Here is a 27,982-nt window from a genome sequence, read left to right on the forward strand (position 1 = left end):
TCCTTTCATGTTTTGTATCACTGCCATTAGTAAAAAAGCTCTCTCTGTTTTGTTCTTTGGGATTAATCAGGTCAGGTCAAGTTGGGGAGCATGCACCAGTACAGCATACTGCCACACACACCTCATGACAAAACAGCTCGGGATCCGGGATGGCGACCCCCCCAAGGCAATAAGTGGTCCAGACCCACCCTCTGGAAATGACCATCTTTCTGCTGTAGCCAGGTGTTACATGGGCATCCTCTTGGCCTGGTCCAGCTGTTTGTGTCCTCAATAATGAGGACCCTGTCAGCCAAATCACTCTCGGGGAATCTGTAGTGCTGTAACCGATGCTCCCTTATAATGCAAGTAATGTGCCTCATTCGGGACTCCGTGAGCAAGTGCTCATTTTACACAAAGTCAAACCAGATGTACCCAAGGATTCTCCATTGAGACATAGTACCAAAGGAGTCCAGTCTTCATCTCAGGTCACTGGATAGCATCGACGTCTTGCAACCATATAGCAAGACAGGAAGCACAAGACTTGGAGCTTTTTCCTTTTAGAAAGATATCGGGAGTGCCGCACAGCCCTTTCCAGTGACCTCATGACCATCTTGCTCTCCCAATCTGTCTACTGACTTCATAGGAAGAGTCAAGAAAAATGAAGGTCATTGCTGAGGTAAGCAAACCTCTCAACAAGGTCGACACTCTCCCTGCAAACAGACACACTGCTCATGGTTGTGCCCAAGAGGTCATTAAAGGCCTGGATCTTGTCGTGACAGTGATGACAACAGACTCCAGCACTTTCCTTTGAGACATACAGAGTTGGTTTTATTGTAAGTCCCGATTCTAACATAATGCTAATGCAAAAGTTCTATGCCAGCCCCCAACTAAAATCTCTTTCTAGCAACCTATTTCAGTGACACCCATGAATCTGCACCTGAACTTTGTGATTTTCAAGGAATTTTCTTAAGAAGTAAGGAAAAAAAAATCTGAATTTGCGATAATTTTAATTAAAACGCCATTCTAACTCTCACTCTAAGATCTCACCACAGCAAAACATTATACTTGTCATTTCAGAGTGTACAGCAGGCTTAAATTTTCCAACCAAGAGACATTGGAGTCACACTGTTGACCATTTCCCATTTTATTTTACTTTATTTTATTTTTTAATTTCTGTTGTTACGCATGTCACTGACTATCAAAAGCAACTTATTCACTCTCAACTGACTATATTTTTAAATCATACATTACATAAATAAAACCTGAAGATTTTCTTTTACCAGATTTTATTTGAGTAATTGTCTTGGAAAAAGTAAAAATAAAAAACTGGGTTACTTAATGTAAATCGAGTGATCAATGTCGCTTTAGAAAACCGACTAGTGTAACCCAGGTCATTGACAGATGACAAATGATAAGACACATGGTATAAAATAATCAGTTTGTATTTTTGTTTCCTCAACTTTTCATGCCATTTTGTGACGGTCTATGGAAAACTTTTCAATGCTAGGAAATATTTTCTTGCTGTGCTTTCACTTTCATGTAATAATAATTATCTTTCAATTTCAAAATCGCTCAATGCCTCAAGAAACTGATGTAATATTTGTAAGTAAACCTACTGGATCTTCTTATTGCATTTAATCTTGTGGCCCATGCCATTCCATTAATGAGATCTCTCCGTGTGAATGCACTTTTTCTTTATTTTCCTTTTTTGGGAGACTGTTTGTTTTCTTCCCTCTATCAAATATGCTTAACAGTTAAAAGCTGTAGGATTGATTGTACATGTTTGTGGTTCCCACCGTGGTGAAATTGGAACTGTTACTGTGGGGCTGTGACAGATCTTTTATTAATTTGTCTCTAGTTTATGTCTACTCTTATTGATAGTTATTAGTCACCACTCCTCTGGGTATGATAATCGTGGAGTTTTATTTACTAATTTCACATCATTATTGCTTGTATGTCTCTGCAGCCGAGTACAGCATGTGCCGCTACCAATACCCCTTTGACTGTTTCTACAAAGCTTTAAGTATTATCTGTTCTGTTGCTTAGCTGGTGCTACAGACACAAATGATATCTATATCCTGTAGTCAAGATAAGTGGCGTCTAGAACGCCAGCTCCAAGGATCATATCTCACTCTTGCAGAAGTGCTACCAAAGATCATCTTGAGGAATTTTACACAATGCTCCCCTGTGTGGTCTTATCAGAGCCAAAGGTGTCTGAATGTGTTACTGATATCCTTTAGCAAGCAGAAAAAAATAGTTAATTAACACGTCTACCGATGCATATATGTCACATGGAAGTAGGAATACTTTCCATGCAGATACACATACAGAAAATTGTGAAAGAAATTAGTTTAGAAATCTTTGTTTAAAAGCGAGTTTCATCTGCTTTATCCAGGTTGCTATGTTCATTATTTTATGTGTGTGAATTAGATTAGGTAGGCTGCTTTCACAGTTTTATTAGAGCTTAGCCATTTGTTTAATTAATATGCTGACTTGATAATATGAGCAGAGATTAACAGTTTTGCCTCATGAAAATGGTGTTGGTAAAGCAGCATGCACAACTGCTCTTTTGCAGTTACAACTGCTTCTTTGCCCTGCCAGCCCAGGGTCACAACTGCGGGTGACTGTCTTGAGCCCCACCTCCCAGTTAGGATGCCCTTTGTGTGTACTTTGCATGTTCCCGTCGGCTTTAGACCTTCTTCCACCTATTGTCTTTTCTCATACTGTGGTATCCGTGAAATGTCTCCAGGTCAGTCTGCGTAGGTGTCTGTATTTGTGGGCCCTGCAGTGGCCCTACATTCTGTCTTGCATTCCACTTCCAGTATGAGTTCTGATCAAGAGGAAGATTTAAAATGGATAGAGAAATATGAAGTAAACATTACTCTTAGAGCAGTTCAAGTGTAATTTCCTCATTGGAGTGGATCGGAGTGGTGGCTCTGAGGCTAGGGATCTGCACTGGCAAATTGGAAGGTTGCCTGTTCGAATCCCACAGATGTCAATAGGGACTCTGCTCTGTTGGGCCCTTGAGCAAGGCCCTTAACCTGCAATTGCTGAGTGCTTTGAGTAGTGAGAAAAGCGCTATATAAATGCAAAAAATTATTTAAAAAAAATATTAAAATTATTGTGCCCATTGTTAATATCACACTGAAAAGGTGAAACAATATCATTTCTTTCACTGTGTATGTGCCATTCATAGTTAGCAAAGTAAGTGAATGTGGTTGTTGTTAGAACATTAATTTCAGTTCAACCAAAAGTTATGATGCTCACAATTTTGAGCTGAGTCTTCAGCCATTAGGCAATAAATCTGATCGGATGGGTATTCATAACAGCAAAACATTAGAAAGTAAAAAAAGGAGCAATACCTCACACATCTACAGTCTCCCATCTGTTACTGGTGGAAGGTGGCCATGGTCTAGGATTATTAACAATGCCATGCAGACATGATTCATGCACCTTTGATCACAGCCTAAAGAAAATATCTTTAATAGACTTTTTTAATTCTCGACTGCACAGGTTTTTACTTAATAGATTAGATCGTTTGCATCAAGGCCACTGCATAAAATATTTCAGCACACTCAACTGTGTGAAAGACAGAAAAAATGTAGAATTAGAAAAGCTACAAAGTTTACAGTAACAAAGAACAATTATGTATGTTCAGTTGAAAGTTTAATGAGGGGTGGACTATACAGCAGGATGACTGAAGAGCTAGAGGGTCAGGGGGCTGTCTGATTATGAGCTAGAAGAGAAGGCCCATTGAGACTTGCTGTATTATGACAAAATTAACCATAAGGCATAATAAATAGTAATAAGTGGGACGGCAGAGCAGAAGCTACCACTGGTGCCGTGCCATCCAGGTCCAGACTGCTGGACTCAAGCTTGAACTTTCTTTCAAAAACACATGGGCTTTCTATAGGTACTCTGGTTAGCCTGCTTTGCGACTCTAAATGGGTCTGGTATGACGCAGCATATGACTGTGCCCTGAAATAGTGTGGCTTCCTATGTTGAGTCTGGATTGGCTTTCTGAAACCCTGTACGGAAATAAAGTGGCCTTGAAATTGATTGATTCATCTTTCATATATTTTAAAGACATGAAGGAAACAGCGCCTTTTGTATCGAGAAAGCCATTGTCTATTCATAGTGCTGTTCCTTATTTTGCTACAGTTGGAACACCAACAGGTGATGGGATTTTTCTCAGAATCACATGGCAAGTCAAAAATGAGATCTGCAATTTTGTGATGTAAAGTCTAGCACTTTACCCAGAAGGATATGATTAGTGAAGCCCAAATGATCAATTCTAAAGGTTTGTCCAAACAGAGCAAGTGTACGGTGCACATTGACATAATCACTTTAGGAAGCCAGCTGCTAACTAAAACACTTGAATGTTAATTAAAGTAAGCAAAGAAAAAAATGGCCCAAGAGAAATCTCCAATTATGTTTTATACATGCCATCAAAACAATTGTGCATATGCAGCATAGTCTTTTAAATCTTTGATTTCATGGTGTGTTAATGTTAATTTAGTTTTGTTGCTTAATGTGAGAAATATATGGTATAACTACAAGATATGTTATATGTAAAAGCGTTAAAACTAAAACAAACACACAAGAGTGTCCTGCTTGTATAGTCAATTCAGATAAATACTACAGTAAGCTGCTGCCTGGTGAGCTAATTGCAAGAACTGAGGCAACAAGGGAAGGTGAGAGGCACTGATGCCTACAACTATAAACAGATTGTTACATTTTTCATTTTTTTATTGGTTCTGGAAAGCATGGATTTTGAGTTATTGTTCAATTAGCAATGTTTAATTTCCATAGCTCTCTCAGTAAAGTCAAAAATCTCTGAATGAACAGAACATCAAACTGTATGTAAAATAGACTCCCCTTCTGATTGCAAGATATCTTTGCGATCACAATGTGTCATAGATGATAATTGTAAAAATACTTTATCATGATAAAAAATATACATGCAGAATATCGTTTTTGCAAATGATCTCTGTTATCCATCTGGAGTAATAATTTCATCGAGTTTGAGGATTACAGAACCAGTACGATCACCTAAGTTGAGAGAACCTATGATAGACAGACTATATAAAAATGTGCTGTGCATGTTACTGCCAGATGCAGGTTCCACAAACCATCAGCTGCTTCAGTTATTTCTGTTTCAGTGATCCACCACCAAGATTCTTTGGATAATTTGAAAAGAGAGTTCAGTGAACTTTCATTATTGTTTTAAGAGGTGAACAACATTATGCTATCCAAATTATAAGGTCAGGCTAGAGTACACTTGTTTATGTTGTAGACATTTTACATTTGATGCCCAAGAAAGGTGAAGTGACATTTTCAGGGTCACAGTGTTGGACTGAACCAGCTGAAAGTTCAATGCCCTTACCCACTGTGCCACACAGCCTGCAGTTGCAGAATTGGCAGAAGAAAAAAAAAAGAGAGACACCATGCATGTCCATGACATCGCACAGAAAAAAATAAAAGGGCTAGGTGATCAGTACTGGGAGAGCATTCCATGATATACCATTGAGCAACAACCATTAATTTTCCAGCATAATAAAATATACAGTATACGGTGTGTATATTAGGACACCTCCATTTTTCCAGTTTCTCTTCAATTTTAATAATTTCAAATGCAATGAATAATCTAAAATGGTGAAAAGATAAATGGTAAACTGCCAAAGGTTTACATTTAAAGTTTAGCTTAGAAAAAACTGAAAAAAATTTCAGAAAATTACAAATGGACCTTCTTCATGGAACAACTAAAAGGTCACAGCCAACTGCAGCAGTTCAAGTAAATTATGCCTCGCAAGTTAGAGCAAACTGTTTGCACTGGTGTCTCATCCTCTGTTCATTACTTAAAAACCCTCTGTCTTTCTTACCAATGATAATGGTAAGAAATCAGCAATTAACAAATGAAATAACACAGAGCATTATTATCCATAGAAGTGTAGGCCTTTTATTTAGAGAAATTGACACAAAAAAAATCAAAGTGTAGCAGACTAAAACCCAGCTAAGATTCACACCAATGACATGACAGCCTAACTCTCACACACTCCCTCACAGAGACAAAAAAGCAACCGGTAATAAAACAGAAATTAAAGAATATATTAAACAATAATAAATGAAATGTAGGAAATCTACAATGATTGCACCCCACCTGCCTTCTGGCAATTATACAATAAACGCAAATTAAGCAACCACAAATTACTAACCAAAACCACGCATGATGAAGTCCATGAAAACAGGAAATCATGGAAGTAGATAGTCCAGAGATCAGCACACCATATATGAATGTAAAGGTCAGTCCTACTGGTATTTCCTGATGAGGTGATGTGTGAATGGGATCAGGAGCGCTCCTTTCTTTACAGCATGACAACAAATCCTCAGACAGTCCTAATGCAGCAGGAAGACACCAAGACAGTCCATACACCCAAACCAGGGGATGATCCAGGACAAAACAAGAATCCACAGGTAGCAAAATAGGAAGCAAACAAACGGGCAACTTCAGACATGAAATACAAAAGACTTCTCCTTCTCTGTAGAACTGGCCCCCTTTTAAATCTCGTGCCACCTCCATGTCCCCAGCAGCCCCTGCACCTTCAGCAGACGACTAATCAGAGCCACTGCAGGGAGTTGAAGTTTCTTCACCCAGTAGCACCACTACAAAAGTATCACTGAGAATGGCGTCCTACATGATCCAAAGGCAACTGGAACAGATCCGGCAGAACCAAAGTCACAACTCAATCAGAAGACAAGCTTGTGAGGGTCACCTGCTTGCATGATGGGCGCCTCACAGCACAACAGCTTCAAGCACATCTTAACAGTGGTCCAAAAAAAGCAAGTCCCTGTTTCTACTGTGAAAAGGAGACTTTGTGCTGCAGGTTTGACAGGGCAAGTGGCAGTAAGAAAGCCATTCCTTCAAGGACAAAATAAGGCCTTGAAATACCAGCTGTGGGCTAATGTTGATGGGAAATAAAGTCTTATGGGCCAACTAATCAAAGTTTGAAATCATCATGCACGGTGCTTGCATGCCATCGAGTTGGTGAAAGGAGTTTGTGACACCAAATGTTAGACATGGAGGACGAAGTGTGATGGTCTGGGGTTTCTATTGTTGGAAGAGTTGGTAACTCCCACAGACTGACTGGCATTCTCAATCAAAAGGGTTACAATAGTTTGGCTGTTATATCAGCCAAAGGTGGATACTTTGATTAATCAAAAATTTGAATAACATTTTGTACAACTAAAGATTCCTTGGCCTATTTTTTTATTTGCCATTGTTTATTTGATCTGACTTGATTTCATGAAACATTAAGACATTAAACTGTACATTTCCATGAAAACTGAAAAAAATGAGGTGTTCTAAAACGTCTGACTGGTAGTGTATATAGTCTACTGTATATGCTGTTGCTGTAAAATGTGCTGTACAGACCAAGAATTAAAAAAAAAAAATTAAACAATTAAAGAACCCTGAACTGAATTACGCAGACTTTATAGGTGAAACCGCTGGCTGAAACAGCCAGTATTATCTAGTACTGCCATATGTTGGCACAAGTACTGTATGGGTGGGTGTGAGCATGAGTGGAACCAGCAGTGGAATGGCTCTCTGTAAAGAGCTGCTCCCTGCCTTGTGTCCCACGCTGCAGGGGTTCGCCCTGAATTAGATTACTCAGGTTTACAGAATGTTTTAAAAGTTTATGAAGGGCACCATCATGTGGAAGAACTCTACAAAGCACCCAGAATGAAAAGTGAAGGACCACGGGACTGAAGGGAGTTGATTAAATATTGAAATGCAAAAGCAATAACAGGCAGGTGGTGAGTGTTACTACGTTTCAAGTGTCCAGACATCAATTCAAATTTAGATACAAAAAGTAAATTAAAACCAGACATCTTGGATTAAGATGTCACAGTTACAGTATGTATCCCATCATGCAAGCTTAGATTCACTTTTACTGTTCAGTGCTGTACAGTGTGTGTGAGTATTTGAAAAGGAGGAATATAAACATTTTCTTTTTCACTGTATCAACATCATTTACATTACCTTTCGTGTACACTGATCTTTAGGGACTTTAAGAGTGCAAACATCAAAAAATATTAATGTGAATGTGCCAAGATATACTCATGGACTGCTATTTTCATTTAGCGATGTATCGAGCTCTCTAGGAAGTTTGCTAGGTATAAATAGTCTGAACTGAATTCCATGCAGTGCCTTTTCTTATCCAAATACTCTTCACATCTGTAGCTGAGCTTGAAAAGACAACGTCTGTGTCTGGGTCTCAGAAGCATTGATTGTTTCAAATTATTTTTTACGTTTTTTTATTGAGTTGCTGTGAGCTGCATTCAGTGCACCACTGGTTGTCCAGGAGCTGTCCCCTTTAATCCAAGCAAGTTTTGATTTAAGACAAGTGAAAGCTAAGGTTGTGTTTTATCTTGAAGCCTTTCATTTCTTTGTCTTTTTCTGGCTGAAATCAGTCAGCGTCAAGTGCCATAAATCTTTCCAATAGCTGATGTAAACGTTATCACATTTGTTGTGCTGGGATTGCCTGTGGTCAGCAGCTTGTGCTATAAACCTCCGAATATGATGGGTTAGAAATCCGCTAAACTCAACAAAATTAGATGAGGAATTCTTGATGTTTACACACAGGGACGGAAGCGTCAGTGACAAGAATAAGAAACTGCTTCATCTTGGTAGCTTTTACACAGTCTCTTGTTACAGACTATTACTACTATTGCAAAATTCTGTTCCAAAGGAAATCCAGGACACACCACCATTTTGTACTCTTACGTTATCCCAAATTTTAAGAGCTTCCTTTTAATGAACATTAAACCCCTTACCCTTTGCCCATTTTAGGTAGAAAAAAAAAAACAGCCCTAACGCAAGTGCAAACATGGCTAAGCCCACCTTGTAAACTTCCCTTTCCTCACACGGCCTTGAAGCTGCAAACTTGGCCTTACAGTGCGGCTTATTTTCACAAAAACAGCCGTTATGTGCTTCACAAGAACCTTTTATTTTGCATGTAAAACTCCTTTAAGGCAAACTATGAACCTTTCTGTTTGTTTAACCATATTTAAATAATCACTCTGAATTACTTATGTTAACTGAGTGCCAAACTGTAGGATAGAGCAGATTGTCATTACCAATTGTGTATTCTGAATGTGAGTATTAATCCACCAACATTTCTGTATACCGTAAGTCTTCGGTTGTTTAATTACAAAGCACTTTGTACGCTGTCCAGAACCCACAGTGATTTTTGTCTTGCACATTCACTTGGTTGCCAGGGTTCAACTGAACACTTGATTTTAGTCTGGACTGCTCAGTCACACTGGATACAGAGCAACCACTTTAGAATGCACTGTAGTGACAGTAAGATGATTTGTTAAAAGTAAAACAGCATTGATTTATTTAGAAGTGGCACAGTGGTCTGTGCTGCGGTCTTCCAGATCCTGCAGACATGGTTCAAATCCTAAACTATGTAGAGTTTGCAGGTCTCCCTATGTCTGGTGCCCTGGTGTGAGTAAAGTGTGTCCTGCCTCAGGCTGCACTCCTTCTCAAGGGTTTAGTGCTGCCTTACATCTCATGCTGCTAAGATTGACTCTTAAGTGGAGCAAACAGGCTCAGCAGATGAAGAAATGGATGTAGATACCCATTAGTCCTATATCAGTGATATGCAGAGATTGTGCAGCTTGCTGCGTTTTATCAGTGATTGCATAGACAAACACTGAGTGCATGTTGTCTTGGGCTTTGTTTTTTGACCCTCAATTTAATGTCATCTTTCCTACTACTGTTGAAATATTCATTTGAGCTCTTAGCCCTTTTCTGGTGACCATACAACTCGCAAGACTTTGTAGACTTTGCAATTGCACTAATGTGTACTGCCTTGTAATTAAAGTGGTCCAATGCTGACATCTAGTGGCTAACTTTAGAACAGTTAGCATCATTTCAACAAAACTGACGTATGTACTTGCCAGGCTCCTCATTGCCTTTGAGTCAGAATTTCTGAAGGTGATTTTAGCCTGTTGTTCCTTCGTGGCCATGTCTAGTTATGAGCAAATCTGGTGCTTTGTCCAGGGTTTGTTCCTGCCTTGTGCCCGACGCTTGTTGGGATAGACCCCACGACCCTGCCCTGCGTATGTAAGTTCAGAAAATGGATGGACTGCCAGCTATTTGAAACAAGACTTTGATGAGTATATTTTAGGCAAGCATAAGGTCTGGCTAATTTGAAAAAGAGTCTGCAACTACAAAGCAAACCCAGAGTTTGGTACATGTGTGAATGCTACATATATTTTTCTTTTTCACTTAATCTAGTTTTTATGATGCACTGCTGGAGACTAGTAGTAAGCATCTGTGCAGCATGTCCTGCTGCTAAAATCATGGTTTTTGGCTCTTGTTGTGAGTGTATTAAATAGCCAATTTGTGCGCAATCCGCAGGAAATGTATCTTTCATCAGAACTTGTAGTGTGCAGAAGCAACAGGGAGTTGACACATGTAGGTATCTTATGGAGCTTGTTAAGGCAAACTGTAAGGTTACAGTATCACGCACTTAAGTGGAGACTCCCACTTTGTATCTATTTTAGAATTTCGTCTCCTGACTTTACCATGTGTTTGAGATTTTGGGGGCGTTTTCACATCTCGCCACATGTGATTGTCCATCCATCTGTTTTTATAGCTGGGGTAATGGGTGATGGAGGGTAAGTGGGACATGGTGGTAGCAGTCAAGCAGGCCTTGTTCACTGTATTTCTTTATCACCAGCAGTAATTCGCTTTAAACTGGCTTTCTGATGTTGTGGCACCAAGTTAAGTTGGTATTATTCATCCATGCATTTCCTTGTTGAGTCTGTACCAGGAAGGTCCAGGAGCTGCTGCTCAAGTCCATTTGATGGCGCCTCTGTATAAAAGGACTATGTGATGTACTGAATTGGGAAGAGCTTAGCTAAAGGCTGCATGTGTTGGCTCATCTCATTTAGAAGCAGCAGGGTAAAGGCACCATTCTAGACGATGAGACGGCTGGTTCATGAAGCTGTGCCAGTTTACCTCAATAGTGAATGTGTGTACTTGTGGCCGAATGCCACAAACTGCAGAGCAAAGTTAAAAATTTTGAAATTGTTCTCAAAAAGAGTAAATAATGTGATGTGATACATGATATATGAATACATACATTATTTTGCAACATCCAGTTTTCTTTAGTTTTTGCTTGATTTTACATTATTTTCCATATACTGTATTTTCAGTTAATGGTGGACTTAATTGGATTTATGTGCTGGAGTATCATAACATTTGCTATCCTCTGACCTGAGTTTCAGTTAGAGCTGCATTTTAGTATATTTGATTAGTTTCTTTTTTATGTATTTATCTATTTACTGGACATGTTCCTGCATGTCTTCCCCGTGAAGTGTGAATACATAGACAAGCTCAAGCAGGCTGCATGGCTACAATTGCTCAGCGGCTGTTTATTTTACCATTTCTGGATTGTTTAGCCCGCTAGTAGCAGTGGACATCACCACAATGAAGTAAAACAGTAGAGAGAAATGAAAAATGGATTTCTGTCATGAATAGAGCAACACCCTTTCTGTTTAGCCCCGGTTCTGAAAACTTGGTTCACTTTGGTAGGGGGTCCAAAAATTGGACATCATTTACTTTGTTTAACAGTACAGTGAAAAAATGTTAACTTTCATTATAGGCTGCAAACTCATTACAGTTTTACAGCTTTTACCTGCGGTCATCAGAGTATATCACAGCTGTCTCATCTCACATTTTAAAGAGGTAAGAGACTTCACGTTGCTTGCTTCAGTGTAATTAAATATAAATCATAATTTGAACCCAAAGTTGTAAAACAGAACAATTAACATTAACACAAGGTGACAATGTAATTAGGCAAAAATGAGTGTTCATTTCTACCAACCCAAACAAGTGTAACACTTTCAGTAGTATTCTGGATTTCTGCGCCTCCTCTGCTACTCCTGATTCGTTGTATCAATGTTTCCTTTTCCTCAATTCAGACACCAGTCATGATCAGTGTATGTTGGATACCTTCAATAAATGTTAGTAGTAACACATTTAATGCAGTACAAAAGTAACAAAAAGTATCAAAAATAACAGTTGTGATGTTCAAATTCCAAATGCATAACACATTCCAGATTTAAAATTGTAGTTCTGTCTGCACTCAAAGTAAATTGACCTATTACATCTGATAAGAGAAGCATAACATTAAAAGGTAATAAGGGGTGAAGTCAAGTAAAGCTATCCAAAAATAGGCCTTACTGACATTTACTGCCTCAGATTCCAGCTTCTGTCTGTTTTTGCACAGAAATGTGTTCCTGGTACACAATGTTCTTTGTAAATGTCACAGTTTTCCTTTTCAATTTTTTTTCTTTATATGAAATCTACTGCTAGCACATTTTTAGAGCTCCAAAAGTAGTCAGGCCACTGACTGGCCATTTCTATAGCTGAGGTCAATAAAAAACAAAACCAAAAAGAATCTTTGTAGGCTGTTTGCAAAGTGACTGCAAATTAAAGCCAGGCTGGTGAACTGCAAGTGCCATGAATTTTGCAGATTAGGCCCAGCACATTGTGGCCACTGATTCCTGTACAGTTTGTCTGACTTTTTTCTATAATTAGGTGGTACACTTTTTGTCATACCAATTTTTCTCACAAATAATAAATACATTAAGGTGGTCAATATAATACATAATATAATTATACATTTTTTTTTTTTTTTTTAGAAAAACAGATTAAGGTTGGTATTTTAGTGCTTAATGTGAAACCATCCAACAAACGCAGAGCTCTACAGTACCTTCAAAAGGCATGTTTGCCACCATTGTGCAGGGTCATGTGTGCACTGAAGGCGCGCCTGCTTAGTGGGTTTAGTGTGATGTTTTTTGTAATACACAATCAGGTGGCTACACTTACAGAGACATATTTTGAAGCAATGCCAGCAGTCTAAGAGGGAACCTTATCAGCAATAACTTACATTACAGATAAGTGACTTAAAATGTTTAGATGTTATTCTGGTGATGTGAAATTACAGTATTTGTGCAGAGTTTGCCTGTTCTCTGTGTGGTTGCATTCTCAGCGTTACTCCCATATCTCATATGCAAGTTTGGTTGACCATATCAGACCGTACTGTAACTCTGACCACTGTCAAGGATCCTGTTCAGGGTAATTCCTGCACTGTACCCATACTCCAGTTCGGCACTGACTTAGGTGCATTCATAAAATGAATGTGTACTGTATTTTATTGTTTATTTTAGCTTTGAACATAAAGCCATGAGACTCTTCATTTATATAACAGTTCAAAGAAGCTAATTCTGTCCATAGCATCCACAATTGCCTAGGAGAATATGAGGTACACCACAGAAGTAGTGCCTCGAATGTACCCATTGATGCAATGCAGGCAGAGGAATAAATCATAAAGGCAAAATGACAAGCAAGCTTACCTTTAAACACTCCAAAAAGAGAGCATATTTCTGTATAGATTAGAAAGAAGTAACCCAAACAAACAGTGCTAAGTGAGGAGAAGTGTGCATTGCATCACCCACCAACGTATCAGCCAGGCGTAGCAAGTCTATGAGGAAGTCAGAATTAGGAGCAAAGTGCCTCCTTAACAGTGATTTCAGTCACTAAATTACAGGCACAACTGACAGGAAAAGGGAGTAAGAGTGCAAGATGGTGGATTAATGTGTAAAATTGAAGGCAGCTGCGGGAGTCATCACCCAGTGACGTGGACTGTGCTGATGCGTCCAGTCGCTGGAGTCGTAATTGCACTTTGATTTGTAAAAGGCGAGACTAGCTCACTGCAGTACTCTGTCCATGGTGCTGAAATTGCCAGCCACTTAGTTGTAAGTATCCTCTCTCTGTGTATGAGGATTTTCAATTGATTTTTTTCTAAATATTTTGAAGCAATATCAGTAATATTTTAGACACAGTATTGATGAATATTTGTATTATTGCTTCTTGGCTGAACAGACTGTTGCCTAATTGGAAACGTGCAGTCAGAAGTATTTTCCTCGCTTCTTAAATGAAGTCCTTAAGAAGGATATGTGGTGAAGCCAGCTCATGGAGATTAAGACTAAGTTAATGTTTATTTATATAAAGTTCAAAGAGGCTAATTAGATAGTCACATTCTGTCCTTTTCTCCTGTGCTGGATTATTAGCATTAGTCTCAGCATGAGTCTTGAACTCCCTTTTTTTCTAAGTGACATGCAGCTCTGTTTGGAAAAACATTAAATCAATGAAAAATATCAGAAAGAAAAATGTTAACAAGAGCCCAGGATACAATGTCTGAAATGGAGCTAGTGCCAGGAGATGAAAGGCAGAGGTACACTGTAAGAAGATGGTCTGTTGGCATGATATAGCATTATTGCATATTTGTTTTTACTTTGAACAGATAACAAGTATGCTCCAGCTGTCACACTGAATGGCTTCATTTTCATCCTTGGAGGAGCGTACGCCAGAGCAACTACTATCTACGATCCAGACAAAGGCAATATCAAAGCAGGTCCCAACATGAACCACTCCAGGCAATTCTGCAGGTAAGGTTTTAATCAGCATCTCATGCGTGTGAACTGTAGACAAGAGCCACTGTGGCACAACAGTGGAAGTGCAGAAGATGGGCAAGTGCAGCTTCTAAGGATGACATCTCTCTCGCAATATTCAGAGCCAAATTAATGGGAGCTTTCACAGAACAAATACCTTTGTTTCAGCGTGGCAGCCTGTGCTAACAACCACTGCATCAATGCACACAAAAGCACACAAGGTTAGAACAAGGCATCATGGGGAAAAAAAAGTTCCCTTTTAAAAGTGCTTTTGTTTTGCAAAATAATTATAGCTAGCAGAAAGACAATTTGCCTAAATATGATGTTCAGTTTGGTCACTATCAATTTTATTTTAATAAATACATTTAGGTATCTGTGCTCAAGGTGTCATAAAAGCACTGGCCACAATGAACACCAGTGGTCCACTCAGACTCACTCACAGGGTCCCTACTCAACATGAACAAATGGCTTTGGACTGTGAAAGGAAACCAGAGTCTGCAAAAGACATCCATAACAAAGCAGGGAGAACAGAGACACTGGCAAGAACGAAACCAACGTTCAAATACTAGGAAATAAAAGTGATATTCCAACACACTGCTTACATTAACCTTTTCATTTATATTCCTATTTGTCTGACGTGTTCCTAACAAAACTATGTTAAGGGAAAACATGCATTTTGGTGAGACATTGTAGTCTGTCAAAAAACAAAACAAAAAAAAAATATGTTAAATGTACAGTACATGCAGGTACACTAAACAAAAATAAAAAAAACTAAATTAAAGCCATTTATAAATAAATGTGATTTATAGTAACTAAGTTAAAATACTCTTGGAGCTTGTGGTGTTACCTCCTTTGTCATGTCATAGAATAAAATCCTATAGCAATGACATCTAAAGCCAGGATATCACACAGAGTCCATACGCTTTCTTGTTTCAGTTTCATCTTTTATTAAACATAATAAGCAGCCGGGCTCCATGGAAAAAGCCGCTGTTCCTGGGCTGCAAAACTTTTTTAATTAATAGCTTAACGCAGATACTATACTTTGGCTCTCCTGCTCATGCTAATAGCCAGCACCTTTTGGCATTTTGTCCTCTTTGTCTCCTATTCTTTTCAGCCATGCCCCCTTATTGCTAATCCTCCACCCAGTCTTTGGCATCTGCTCTCACTTTTCATTTCGTTACATGTAAGACTCCATGCATCTCAGTGAATTCCAGTGTTATGATAATCTAAGGCTCAGAGTTTAATGATGCTTCAATCATATTGGTGGTGAGATTACAATTCTTCTACTTCCATTTCGTCTTTTCTCACTTCTGTGTGGGGTTCGATGTGCTTGATCAACCTTTTCCATATTTTAAAAATAATAATATTCTACTTGGGGTCTGCACCCCCTGCTCGCTTCACTCGCCAACTCCCAGGGGCAAGGGGTGCCCACTATCTTGCCGCTCAAAAGGCACTGGGGGTGCCCCTCCATTAGAGAAGGCAATTGCATTTAAAGAATTGGTATATAGAAGAGTATGCAGGTCACGGGAGGAAGAAGGTTTGGTCCTTAGTTATTATAGCTAGAAAATCAATTACGTGAGTATTTCACTACTCTGTCAATTATAAATTCCAATGAATAATAATACCTAGTAAAACGTAATAAAAAGTAAATAAAAAATTAAATTACATTAACGGCTCATCAAAAACAATATTTAGAATTAGTATATCCTCTAACTTACATTCTATAAATGTTGCTTTTTTGCATTTCTGTTCACATATTGTTTGGGACATTTTTCTCTTTCTTTTTTACTGTACGATTCTCTTTGTTCTTGATTTGTATTATATGCAGCTCTTTTTTGATTATTTTCTTTTTTTCAACATTCATTATCAACTCTTACTGCTGTTTTTCTATCTCAATCTAAAATTCAACGTTCTTGAATAGTTTGCTTTTCTGCCTTTCCATCCATTCCATAACCAACTGCTTTCAAGGGCAAGTTAGCAGCATTGAGAGTGTTGCGGTGTGGTACGGAGGGAGGATGTGCGCAGTACAAGTAATGATTGGGCAAGCGGTGTGGAGAGGAGTGGTCAAGGCTGAATAACACAGACATGACGGAAAACGTTTTTAATGTAATAGAGAGATAAGGTGCAGAATTGCATAGTAAAACAAGTGCTCAGTCATATTAAATATTCAAATTTCTGTACATATTTTAATTATCTAGTGTGACTGTATATAAAAATATCCAGTAAATATTTATGTATATATTATTTCCACAGTCATAGATATAGTCTTTAGTGCCATTTGGGCACAGTCTTTTACTCGTATTAATTTGAGTTTTGACAAGCATCAAGAAAAGAGTGTTAATAAAGAGGAGGCTTCCAAGAAGGACAAGCTGTGTGTTCTGACTACCCTTTGCCTGAAGCATTCAGTGAGCACTCAACTTGCTTTGTTAGCTTCTCCTATTTTATTTTTTTTTTTAGTTAACAGTTTTTGTTTAGCTAAAAGGTCAAATTGTTATTACATACCTTATCTTTAACAGTGATAAAACTTAATTATGGTTACAGATGACCACCTCTGATAAATGAAAAGCCATATTATTAACAAGCGAAATCAAGATCATTAAACCTTTTGATTCAAGAAGAGTATATATTGCCATCTCCTAAGTTTAGTGGCCATCTTCTGAATTGACCCAATAATTATCTGGTTGCCCCCACCTCCTCCACATGTAGGAGTGTGCAATATGTGTCATCTATGATAACATCTTAATTGTTGTTTCAACAATATGCTAGCTGAAATTATCAATTACAGTGCATCTGGAAAGTATTCACAGTGCATCACTTTTTCCACATTTTGTTATGTTACAGCCTTATTCCAAAATGGATTAAACTCATTTTTTTCCTCAAAATTCTACACACAACACCCCATAATGACATGAAAAAGGTTTACTTGAGGTTTTTGCAAATTTATTAAAAAAAAAAATCACATGTACATAAGTATTCACAGCCTTTGCTCAATACTTGCACCTTTGGCAGCAATTACAGCCTCAAGTCCTTTTGATGTCACAAGCTTGGCACACCTATCCTTGGCCAGTTTCACCCATTCCTGTTTGCAGCACCTCTCAAGCTCCATCAGGTTGGATGGGAAGCGTCGGTGCACAGCCATTTTAAGATCTCTCCAGAGATGTTCAATCGGATTCAAGTCTGGGCTCTGGCTGGGCCACTCAATGACATTCACAGAGTTGTCCTGAAGCCACTACTTTGATATCTTGGCTGTGTGCTTAGGGTCGTTGTCCTGCTGAAAGATAAACCATCGCCCCAGTCCGAGGTCAAGAGCGCTCTGGAGCAGGTTTTCATCCAGGATGTCTCTGTACATTGCTGCAGTCATCTTTCCCTTTATCCTGACTAGTCTCCCAGTTCCTGCCGCTGAAAAACATTCCCACAGCATGATGCTGCCACCACCATGTTTCACTGTAGGGATGGTATTGGCCTGGTGATGAGCGGTGCCTGGTTTCCTCCAAACGTGACGCCTGGCATTTACACCAAAGAGTTCAATCTTTGTCTCATCAGACCAGAGAATTTTGTACCTCGTGTTCTGAGAGTCCTTCAGGTGCCTTTTGGCAAACTCCAGGCGGGCTGCCATGTGCCTTTTACTAAGGAGTGGCTTCCGTCTGGCCATTCTACCATACAGGCCTGATTGGTGGATTGCTGCAGAGATGGTTGTCCTTCTGGAAGGTTCTCCTCTCTCCACAGAGGACCTCTGGAGCTCTGACAGAGTGACTATCGGGTTCTTGGTCACCTCCCTGACTAAGGCCCTTCTCCCCTGATCGCTCAGTTTAGATGGCCGTCCAGCTCTAGGAAGAGTCCTGGTGGTTTCGAACTTCTTCCACTTACGGAAGATGGAGGCCACTGTGCTCATTGGGACCTTCAAAGCAGCATAAATTTTTCTGTAACTTTCCCCAGATTTGTGCCTCGAGACAATCCTGTCTCAGAGGTCTACAGACAATTCCTTTGACTTCATGCTTGGTTTGTGCTCTGACATGAACTGTCAACTTATATAGACAGGTGTGTGCCTTTCCAAATCATGTCCAATCAACTGAATTTACCACAGGTGGACTCCAATTAAGCTACAGAAACATCTCAAGGATTATCAGGGGAAACAGGATGCACCTGAGCTCAATTTGGAGCTTCATGGCAAAGGCTGTGAATACTTATGTACATGTGCTTTCTCAGTTTTTTTATTTTTAAAAAATTTGCAAAAATCTCAAGTAAACGTATTTCACGTTGTCATTATGGGGTGTTGTGTGTAGAATTTTGAGGAAAAAAATTAATTTAATCCATTTTGGAATAAGGCTGTAACATAAGAAAATGTGGAAAAAGTGATGCGCTGTGAATACTTTCTGGATGCACTGTATGTTGCTTCTTTGCCGAAAACAATCAAAAACACGCTGAGATTCCATACATTCAGTGTCTCATGTAGGAGAGACTGCTGCACACATTGGCATGCACGGTCAGCAAGTTAAGCTAGCAAAGTTGCCTAAAAATGCGTGAGCAAACAGTGCCAGGGGATAAGACAGCCTTGCAATCTACTGTACATCGTTAGATTTAATTGCAAGACGTGGATCATCCTCACTCACCTAGAGGTGATTTGGCTTTGAAAAGACTGATGTTGCTTAAGAGACAACAATCGGCAAACTGTCCGAAATTTGCCATTAAAGACAGCATGACAGCTAACTTGTTTCAGCATCTACGAAGTAGCCACTGCACAGAATATGACGAATATGAAAAGCTTCAGGAGTCAGCTGTCCATGACAGGTCTAAATCACCCAAAGTACAAGGACAAAAGCACACTCAGAAGAACCTTAGTAGAATCATTCTACAAAAAACTTTGGATTCCTCTGTAAAATGCAGTTTATGTTTAGGTGTCGGGCAAAAACAAATAAATGAATAAATTCAGGTAAATTATTAATCTGTTCAAACTGATTATTTTTATTCCTGTAAGAAGCATATGCCTATCAAACACAACTTATTTCGCAAGTCGTCTTGGTTTGGAGGTCCTTGATTCCAAAGTACATTTTTAATTTCACTTTTTAATACACTTGCACAAATCCCTGCCTTCTTGCCCCGCTCCATCCTTTACCTGCAGTATTTCTGCAGAAGTTGGATCAGGAGATGACACAAGGGAGGGAGGAAAAAAAAAGTCTTTTAATAGCTATTTCAAAAAACAAAACCAAAAGGAATACAGAGAAGGCGAGTCTCTTCACAGTGCCATTGAAAAAGAGCTACTGGATGATACCTGAGGTGTACAGTGATGAAAATCAACTTGAGTGATAGAACACACGAGAAGTTACATTTCCCCAAATTGGTGAAACTTGCAAAAAAGTACCAGTGCATCTCTGCCTCAAGCAGCCCTTCTGAGACGGCTTTCAGCACTGAAGGAAATGTTGTAAGAGGTAACCGTGCTGCTCTGAAGCCATGATGCTCTGGGCAGACTGGTGTTCCTATCACACAACTTGAAGTTTCCTCAGTAGAATTTTATAATTATTATATTTTATCTTACATGTTTGTGTAATATTGCACAGAACTTGAAGTTAGTAATTTGTTTAAAAATGTTATAAGTTTGGGGTTTTTATATCTTTGTCAAATATATTACAGAACTTGTTTACAAAAGACGTAGTTTTTCTCCTTTGCAGTATTTGACCGAACTTTGGATTTTTACACTATAGTTCAGTATGTTAAATTTTTGTTCTTGCTTGTATGCTGCACAATTCACCTTACAGCAGAGCGGTTTATGTTTATCCACACTGTAATATTCATGCCCTGATGCTCAATTATGATTTACTATTTTATTCACTTTGGACTTATATTAAGGGTAAGTGGTCTGTTTAAAATGTTCTCATTATAATAGTTTTTCCGGTCTAAGTGCAATTTTTTGTGTATGCCCTGTTGGCTACTTTAAAATGGGTTGTTCTTACTTGCACTAACTCTATAATAATTTGATGATTTTGTATTATTTTACTTCAATTTTAATTAAATAAATAGGACCTGTTTTCCATTAATCTCATTAGCAAGCTACAATTTATATCCTGTTAACAAGGCCAAGCTAGATTAATAAAACTTTTACAAACACATTTTAAAAGGTTGCAAAATATCGTCTAATTATTGTTACCGTCAAAGACCCAGAAAATATCGGGATATCATTTTTTTGCCAATATCGCACACCCCTATCTCTGCAGTGCAGACATCCTCTGTTTTTCACACCCAAATTGCTTTACAGATATCAGAAAACAGAAAAAAGCAGCCTTTGTGTTTCAGACTCAGTGTCGGGTAACTAGTTTGGTTTGTGTTCCCTTAGCCTCCTGACACAAGTTTAAGATCCATTGTTACACATTGTGCGTGTTTTGTAGAGACTGGATAGAAAGGTTTTTTGACTTTATTGTTTGGTTTAGTTCTCTGGTAAAGCTGATGGCTCATGCGGCTTTGCTTCTCATTCTTCAGTTCAGCTGCCTTTTGAGATTTCCCTCTGACAGTGCTCTGTCACTATATTTTGTACTTCACTTTCTTGCCTTGAAATGCTTGGTTACTATAAAATGGAGTTATTTGGCTCCTGCTGCTCAAGCCAAAGATGAAACAAAACACAGTTTTCCGAAATTTGAGAGAAAGCTATTTAAACTTGGCTGGTGATTATAAAGATTTCCAGAATCTGCCACAAAGTAATAATACTTCTTTACGTTTATATAGCGCTTCACTACTGAACTAGCCTAATCCAGTTCAGGGTTATGAGGGCAGGACAACACAAAAACCCACCCTGAATGGGGAGCCATTGTGCTGGGATTCTTTCTTAAACAAAGTAATAAAATCAAAATGAATGCTTTCAGTAAATTATGAATATAAACCATTACTAATCAGTTTATTCACAGTTGGTAGTCAGGCACAGCTCGTCCTTCATTTTGCAGCTATGAAGTCTGCAGGAATTCTTCACTTTCTACTCTGTATTTTTAATCAGTTTTTGACAAGAATAAATTTCAGAAATAATGAAACCTGCTTTATTCAGGTAGCAGTTGATAATCACTGAAGACGGTCTCTTCTCAAACAATTATTATATAAATACAAATGTTAAAAACGTCATTGAGGTGTTTCTGAAGCACTTCTCACAAATATTTAACTTTAAGACTCATGTTTATTTGCACCATATATAATATAGTCTTTATATGTGTGTGTATTTTTATATATATTATGGCTGTGAATTGATAAAAAAATTACTGAATTAATTGCATAAATGTATGTTAGTTGCGATTAATCGCATCTAACATTAAAACTTGTAATTATACAATTAATAAATAAGTCATGAAGTAAAGCACACTGAATCCCAAAATTAATATAGAGTCAACCCAAAGGGATTTAAAAAAATAAGTAATAATGGCATAGTTTAAACTTAAACAATGACCTTAAACCTGAACTTGTAGTAAAATACAACTTGGATCTGAATGCCTTTCTAAAAGGCAAGTTGAAAATGTGGCCAATGTGTTAATTGTCAAATTGGCCTAACATACGAGACACAGGATCAAGACGACTGTAGACTTTGCACTGCTGAAGACTGATTTAATTAAAAGAATACACATGTCCTGAATGGGCGTACATTAAAACTCCATAAGTGCTATCCTCCATTGTTTATCGCCATCAACAACGTGATAACTATACTCTACACAGGAGATGTGGTTTGCCAGCCACTTTTGCAGAGCAAATGTCCATCTCCAAGCTGCTTTTTCTGCTGTACTTTGAACAGTTTTTAAAATCTAACAGATTTAACACTTTTGTTACAAAAAGTGTACCACCACAGAAAAAAGGTTGGCAAACACTGCTCTACCTCAAACATCTTGGCTCCATGGCTCGCTAAAAAAGATCTCCGTAGCTGCTATCTTGCGTAAAAACTGACAGTGCATTACTGGGATGGTTATGTTGCATTCTTTGCATAATTAAGTAAAGATACTGCAAACTTGAATCATGGGTAGAGACGATCATTACACTTTCATTTTGTAGAATTTTGTCATTATATTAGGGCAGTCAGCACTGTAAGCTACCTGGCAGACTGGTGACTTGTTTTGGTGCCACTGAAAGATAACTTAATTAGCACTTACTGAATATGACATTGATTCAATCTTCTTACACAAACATGAAATGAAAAAAAATGTTTTACCTTCACTGCTTTTCCCTAGGATTGCACCAGGACTGCCATAAACTCCCCCTCATTGCCCCTTTCCTCCCACTCCCCTGCACCAGTATGTATAAATTAAGAAAATGAACACCAGTGCTACGTATTAACATGAACCACTTTAAACCTTTAAGTGAAAATTTGATATCAAACAAGTTTTAAACATAGTAAATATGGTACTGGATGTGCATGTAATTCTTTAGGTACACAATTAACTTTTTTGCATTATTCTTTTATAATGTTAAAAAAAAAAAGATATGAAAATGGCACCCTGACCAAAGCACTGCCTGAGGTGTTGGCCTCATTGTTACTCCTGGATGCATTAAACAGGCTACATTAATCGCAAATATTAACACTTTACCTTTCCCAGGCCTAATATATTGATTTACTTAAGGAAAAAATGTTTTCATAAATGGATTCATGTTGTGGCCCAGAAAAATCCAACCTCACCAAAAAGCTGTTAATGATACGGCCGGAGTGCCAGTGAGGGCCTCTTTGTAGCTCTGTGGATACGACAAACACACACACATCTATACAGGATTATAGAATAGAATGTGAAAATTGCCTTCATAATTTGACAAAACAGTTTGCAACTTTTGCTATTTAATATAAAACAAGCATACCTTCATATTCGTTTTATTTCAGCATATAGCGGGCACGATGAGGCAGACACTGTGTACCCCAAATGTTTCAAGTTTGTCAAAAGAAAAACTTCTTTCTTGTGAGCACACAGTATGAAGACGTCACGGACTGCTTGAGGAAGGGCAAGCAGCTTACGTTTGGTGACGTAGAAATAGATCAGTCCTGGAGGACTACCATGACAGCAGGTTTTCATGCTAACCCTTTTCTTAATGAGTGACTTGTTTTAGCTGCCAAACAATAAGGAGATATAACATGGTGTCCAAAGTACAACATCTGAAAATAAAGAAAGATGAAGGTCCATCTGCTCAGGTCCCCAAAATATTTTAGCAGTGCTCTTAGAAAGAGAAAATCAACAATTTTGAAAATGTCTGCTAATGCACAATGAGAGCAGCAACAAAGCCACAAAATTAAAGAACAGGTTTAATTAGTGACAAGAATTGGCACCTCATTAAGCAGCCGGTTGGAGTGAAATTGTGTGGAGTTCGAGGCCCTGACTTAGTTGGTCTTCTGTTGGCTCCCTCACTTCACATTTCATTTCTGTTTGGGTGCCATTTAAGGAAAGAAATGAAGCAATTCAGAGGAAGACATCTTAAAACAAACCAAGTCCATTAAAATGAATTCAAAAGAAGTTAAATAGTAGCAAAAACAGTACAGTAATTAGAAAAAGGGTGAGAATGAAAACCTGCAGCCACTGCGGCCCTGAGACCACTGAAGCAGATACTCCTTCCACCAGCAATCCCATGGCTGTGTATTTTCTTTTTCTTCTTCTTCCAGCAGCCAGTTCTGTTAAAATGTCTGTCACCGCCACAAGTGCACTGGCTTAGTCTGCTGTATCTGATTCTATAGCAAGTCATGCTTCAAGTCTTATTAGAGACGTGGAGTCTGCTGGAACAAGATATATGATTTTGGGACAGACGACGAGACCCTCTTTAAGTCCGATATCGGTTTCTGTTGTTGTTAATCCAAATTGTGCAAACCAGAGGAGTAAGAGGAAAAGCACAAAGAATGGCAAACTAGCATGTGTAGTTTTAGTTTCAGGGTCCATCCTCCTAACACAAGATAGCACAGTGGACAATGGCGTCTGTCCCAATAGGGGGTGCCAGTCTTGACATGGCCCATTACACATTTTTAATCTGTTTTCACTTTATAAGCACACTTTGAACCTTTCATCATGTCAGGCTTGTGTAGTTAAGGTTATGGAAGTTCTGCTTAAGCCTTTCATGTGCCAGAAATGTTGAGCAATAATGCAAATAAGTCATGGAGACCTTTAGAGTAATTAAAGCTGGCTTCTATCGGTCTTTCCTGTTCCATGATATGTCAAATGGGGAAGTCTCTCTGAACTGACTCGATGTATTTCTCGTTTGTCTTTTAGTGCGGCTGTCCTGGATGGCAAGATCTACGCTACAGGAGGAATCGTCAGCAGTGAAGGACCAGCTTTGGGCAATATGGAGACCTTCGACCCCTGCACAAACGTCTGGACGCTGCTACAAAGCATGCCGTGTCCTGTATTCCGACATGGCTGCGTAGTGATTAAAAAATACATTCAGAGCGGTTGACAGCAGGGGCCCCCCCACATTACGATGGCCTGCCTTAGGATCGCTCCTGTAAAAACCCCAACTGAACATTTTGTCTCTGAATTCTTGTCTACATGGAATGTAGAAGCGGATCTTCACCAGCTGGTGAGGTGAGGTGAGGTGGGGTGACGACACTCACCCGTGTAACATAGCATAACTTATTGGACCGTCAGCCGTGCCACTAAATGGCGGAGTGGCACGTTTTGCTAATGCTAGGCTGGTAGCTTGACTCCAATGGGACAGGCCTGCTGGTTTCCTTTGAAACAGATTCTAATTCATGGTGCGGGCAAGAGAACCTTTCATCTTTTCAGACAAGTCAAATAAGCTTTTATTTATTTGAATTTGAACACATTGTTCCAATGTGTTTCACAACAGCAGGAATACTGTACTCATGCGAAGAAGATCGAAACAAAAGGTCTAAACATCAAGAGGGAGATTTAAGCCAAGTGTTTGCTTTCTGTTTGGCCCTGGTGACGTTTCATTAGAGCTGCTGGTGCATTTCCAGGGTGCCTCTTTCAAGCGCTTCCTTTAACCGATGCTGTAACTGACAAGCTACGAGGATGGCCATGGAAGGGACAGGAGGAGGAGGAGGAGGAGGAGGAGGAGGAGGAGGAGGGTTCTTCCAGAGGCTGGGGATTGTGCTGACCGCAGTAGAGTACTCGTCGTTTTTAAATCCAATGTGTGAGATGGGGACTGGAAATGCACTAAAGAAAGGAATCCAAGCGGCCACTTCCTGCTGTATCCAGAGCACAAAATGAAGAAAAAAAATACTAGAAAAGAACTTTATTTTTTGGTTACCTATATAAATATATCTATTTTTCTTTTTTCGAGGATGAAACTAAGAAGGAAAAAACACCAGGAGTACCATACTGTAATCAATAGGAGTGGAATTCATGAAAATGAAGAAAATGTTTATTTTAAGAAATTGCATTTGATGATCTATAAATGTTTTTTAGAAAAAACAAACAAACAAACTAGGTTGTGATAAACAAAGTCTTCACTTTCCAACAGTCCGGTACCAAAATGATAAATAGTAATAAAAGGCAGACATGTAATAACAGGGTTTACTTAAAGGCAATAGCTCGAGGTTTTACGAGAGGAGAGTCTCTGGACCGTACCCACGCTGTGAGAAGCTTTCCCTCCTTTGGCCATCTTTGGGGCACGGAGTGGAGGCTGCCATGCTGTGCCAGTTTTACTGATGGTGTACAACCCACTGCCCTCCCTCTCATACAGCAGTCATTTGACCTGGAAGGCTTTTCTTGGTTTTCTTTATACACTTTGTGTGTGTGTGTTTCATCTTTTTCCCCTTTCTTAATAATGTACACAATCAGTAACTGTTCTGCACAACCTTTACCAATGGATTCCCAGAATTAAATTACTACACAGTTTAACTTATTTTTCATCCTCTCACAACTCTGGAGTTGTGTTAGGACCCTCACTTTGTACTCATTTGTTTTTTTTTTAAAGCCATATCACTTCCTCCAGTTGGTGTGTTCACCCATCTCACTGCACACACAAACACACGCTGAGCTGGAGCCAGAAGTGACGCACATGTACAGCGACTGAGCCGATGCTGTGGCGTATGTATGGGGCAGCTACAGCTACAGCCATCACCACCACTACCACCAACCTACGGCTAACTGAAGAGCTGGAATGGGTTCAGGGGCAGCTTTCAGTCCAGTCTCGAATACAGAAGTGGCACTGTGTATGTATCAATAAAAAATACAAGGAACAGTATTTTCAGCAATAACTGTTTTTACAGAGTGTGACGTAAAACCCCCAAGGAGGTGAAATGATCAGACTTGTGGTCTATTTTGTAATCGGTTAGTGGAGCAGTGGGGCGGGCGGGCTGTTTTGAAAATGGGACTTGCAAAGAAAGAAGTGGCGACCCTCTCAGTGCGATTTCAGGCAAAGCGCCTTGTCATATTGTGTAACTAGATGATTAAATATGGCTGTCAGATATATACCAACTTTGATAATCAAAATAAATATTTGGTACAGTCATTTTAGAAACAACACCCTTTTGTCCTTGAACTTTTGTCTTTTTTGCTTTCTGCTAAATAAAGCCTTACAATTCTGGCCCGTGTCTCGTCACCAAGTAGCAAGAGCCGAAATGATCTCTGAGCTCACCTTTCTCGGTCGCAAGTAGAGCCACAAAGGCAAACCCTTAAGTTTCAGTGATCGAGTAGCAGCGTGGTTTGGTTTATCCCCACACAATGATCTGCAAGAAAAACAACACACACAGTTTAAAAACAGAGGGGGAAAATGAAACCAAACTAACAAATGCCATTGTGAGCGATGTAAATAAAAGCTCCGTTTTATACTGACATGTCTGCCTACGTGGACTGTGCAATAACATAAACTACATTCTAATAAAAAGTTAAAGGAACAGAGGTATGATTCTTAAATAACAATGGCTAAAAAAATCAAAATACAGATGACTAATTTTTCAACTTTAAGGAACGCCCGACCCGATGACCAGTAGTTCTTTGTAGCGCCAGGGCAGTGAAGCTCCTTTTCAGTCTCTCTGTTCATGAAATGGGAGACTCTTTTTATTCCCAGGATTGCACAACCTGTTGAGTCTGAAAAGGCGCACAGCCCCACTTCTCAGTTTGCTGGATTCCTTGTTTCCATCTCCTTGGTGGCCACAGAAATGATCTCTGCTCAGGGGTCTGTGTCATGTGGCAGGTCTCGGTCAGACGCAGGACATTACAGTCCCGTGGGCGCCAGTGAAATGAGATGCGTCCAGCTAGTTATCTGTACATTGGTGAGGAAGACGCTCGGGAAAGGTGGAAGGTCAGGCTGAGATTTCAATGTTTGCCTTGCTTTCTGTGTCACATTCTGCAGTCCCCATTGTCATCTTCGAGGACCTCAGGCACAAGGCAAAGGGAGGTGAGTTAAAAAGTGTCTTTTCTATGAAGTCCAGTGCTCAGTAGGGTGTTGCATTTGTAGGTTGTTGTTTCCAAGGTCACTGGTAGAACCAAAAATAAATAAAAAATAACTCCATATAACAATAAAAGAAAAATCAAGCACAGCACAGACAGAGCTCATGAGCAGGCAGCCTGGGTCA

At 39.1% G+C, this 27,982-nt stretch overlaps 1 protein-coding gene across 4 annotated transcripts in view; it reads left to right on the forward strand.

Moving 5' to 3' along the window:
* Nucleotides 1-26,928, forward strand: part of LOC120525687 (kelch-like protein 29) — an 810,846-nt gene extending 783,918 nt beyond the window's left edge. For all 4 annotated transcript variants that reach the window (XM_039748201.1, XM_039748199.1, XM_039748200.1 and 1 more), the window contains 2 exons: nucleotides 14,364-14,508; nucleotides 24,711-26,928. In XM_039748201.1, the coding sequence (XP_039604135.1) occupies nucleotides 14,364-14,508; nucleotides 24,711-24,894 (329 nt within the window). In that variant the 3' untranslated portion in view covers nucleotides 24,895-26,928. The remainder of the gene's footprint in view (nucleotides 1-14,363; nucleotides 14,509-24,710) is intronic.
* The last annotated feature ends 1,054 nt before the right edge of the window (nucleotides 26,929-27,982 follow it).

This window comes from Polypterus senegalus, chromosome 3 (assembly GCF_016835505.1).
Source record: "Polypterus senegalus isolate Bchr_013 chromosome 3, ASM1683550v1, whole genome shotgun sequence".
NCBI lineage: Eukaryota > Metazoa > Chordata > Cladistia > Polypteriformes > Polypteridae > Polypterus > Polypterus senegalus.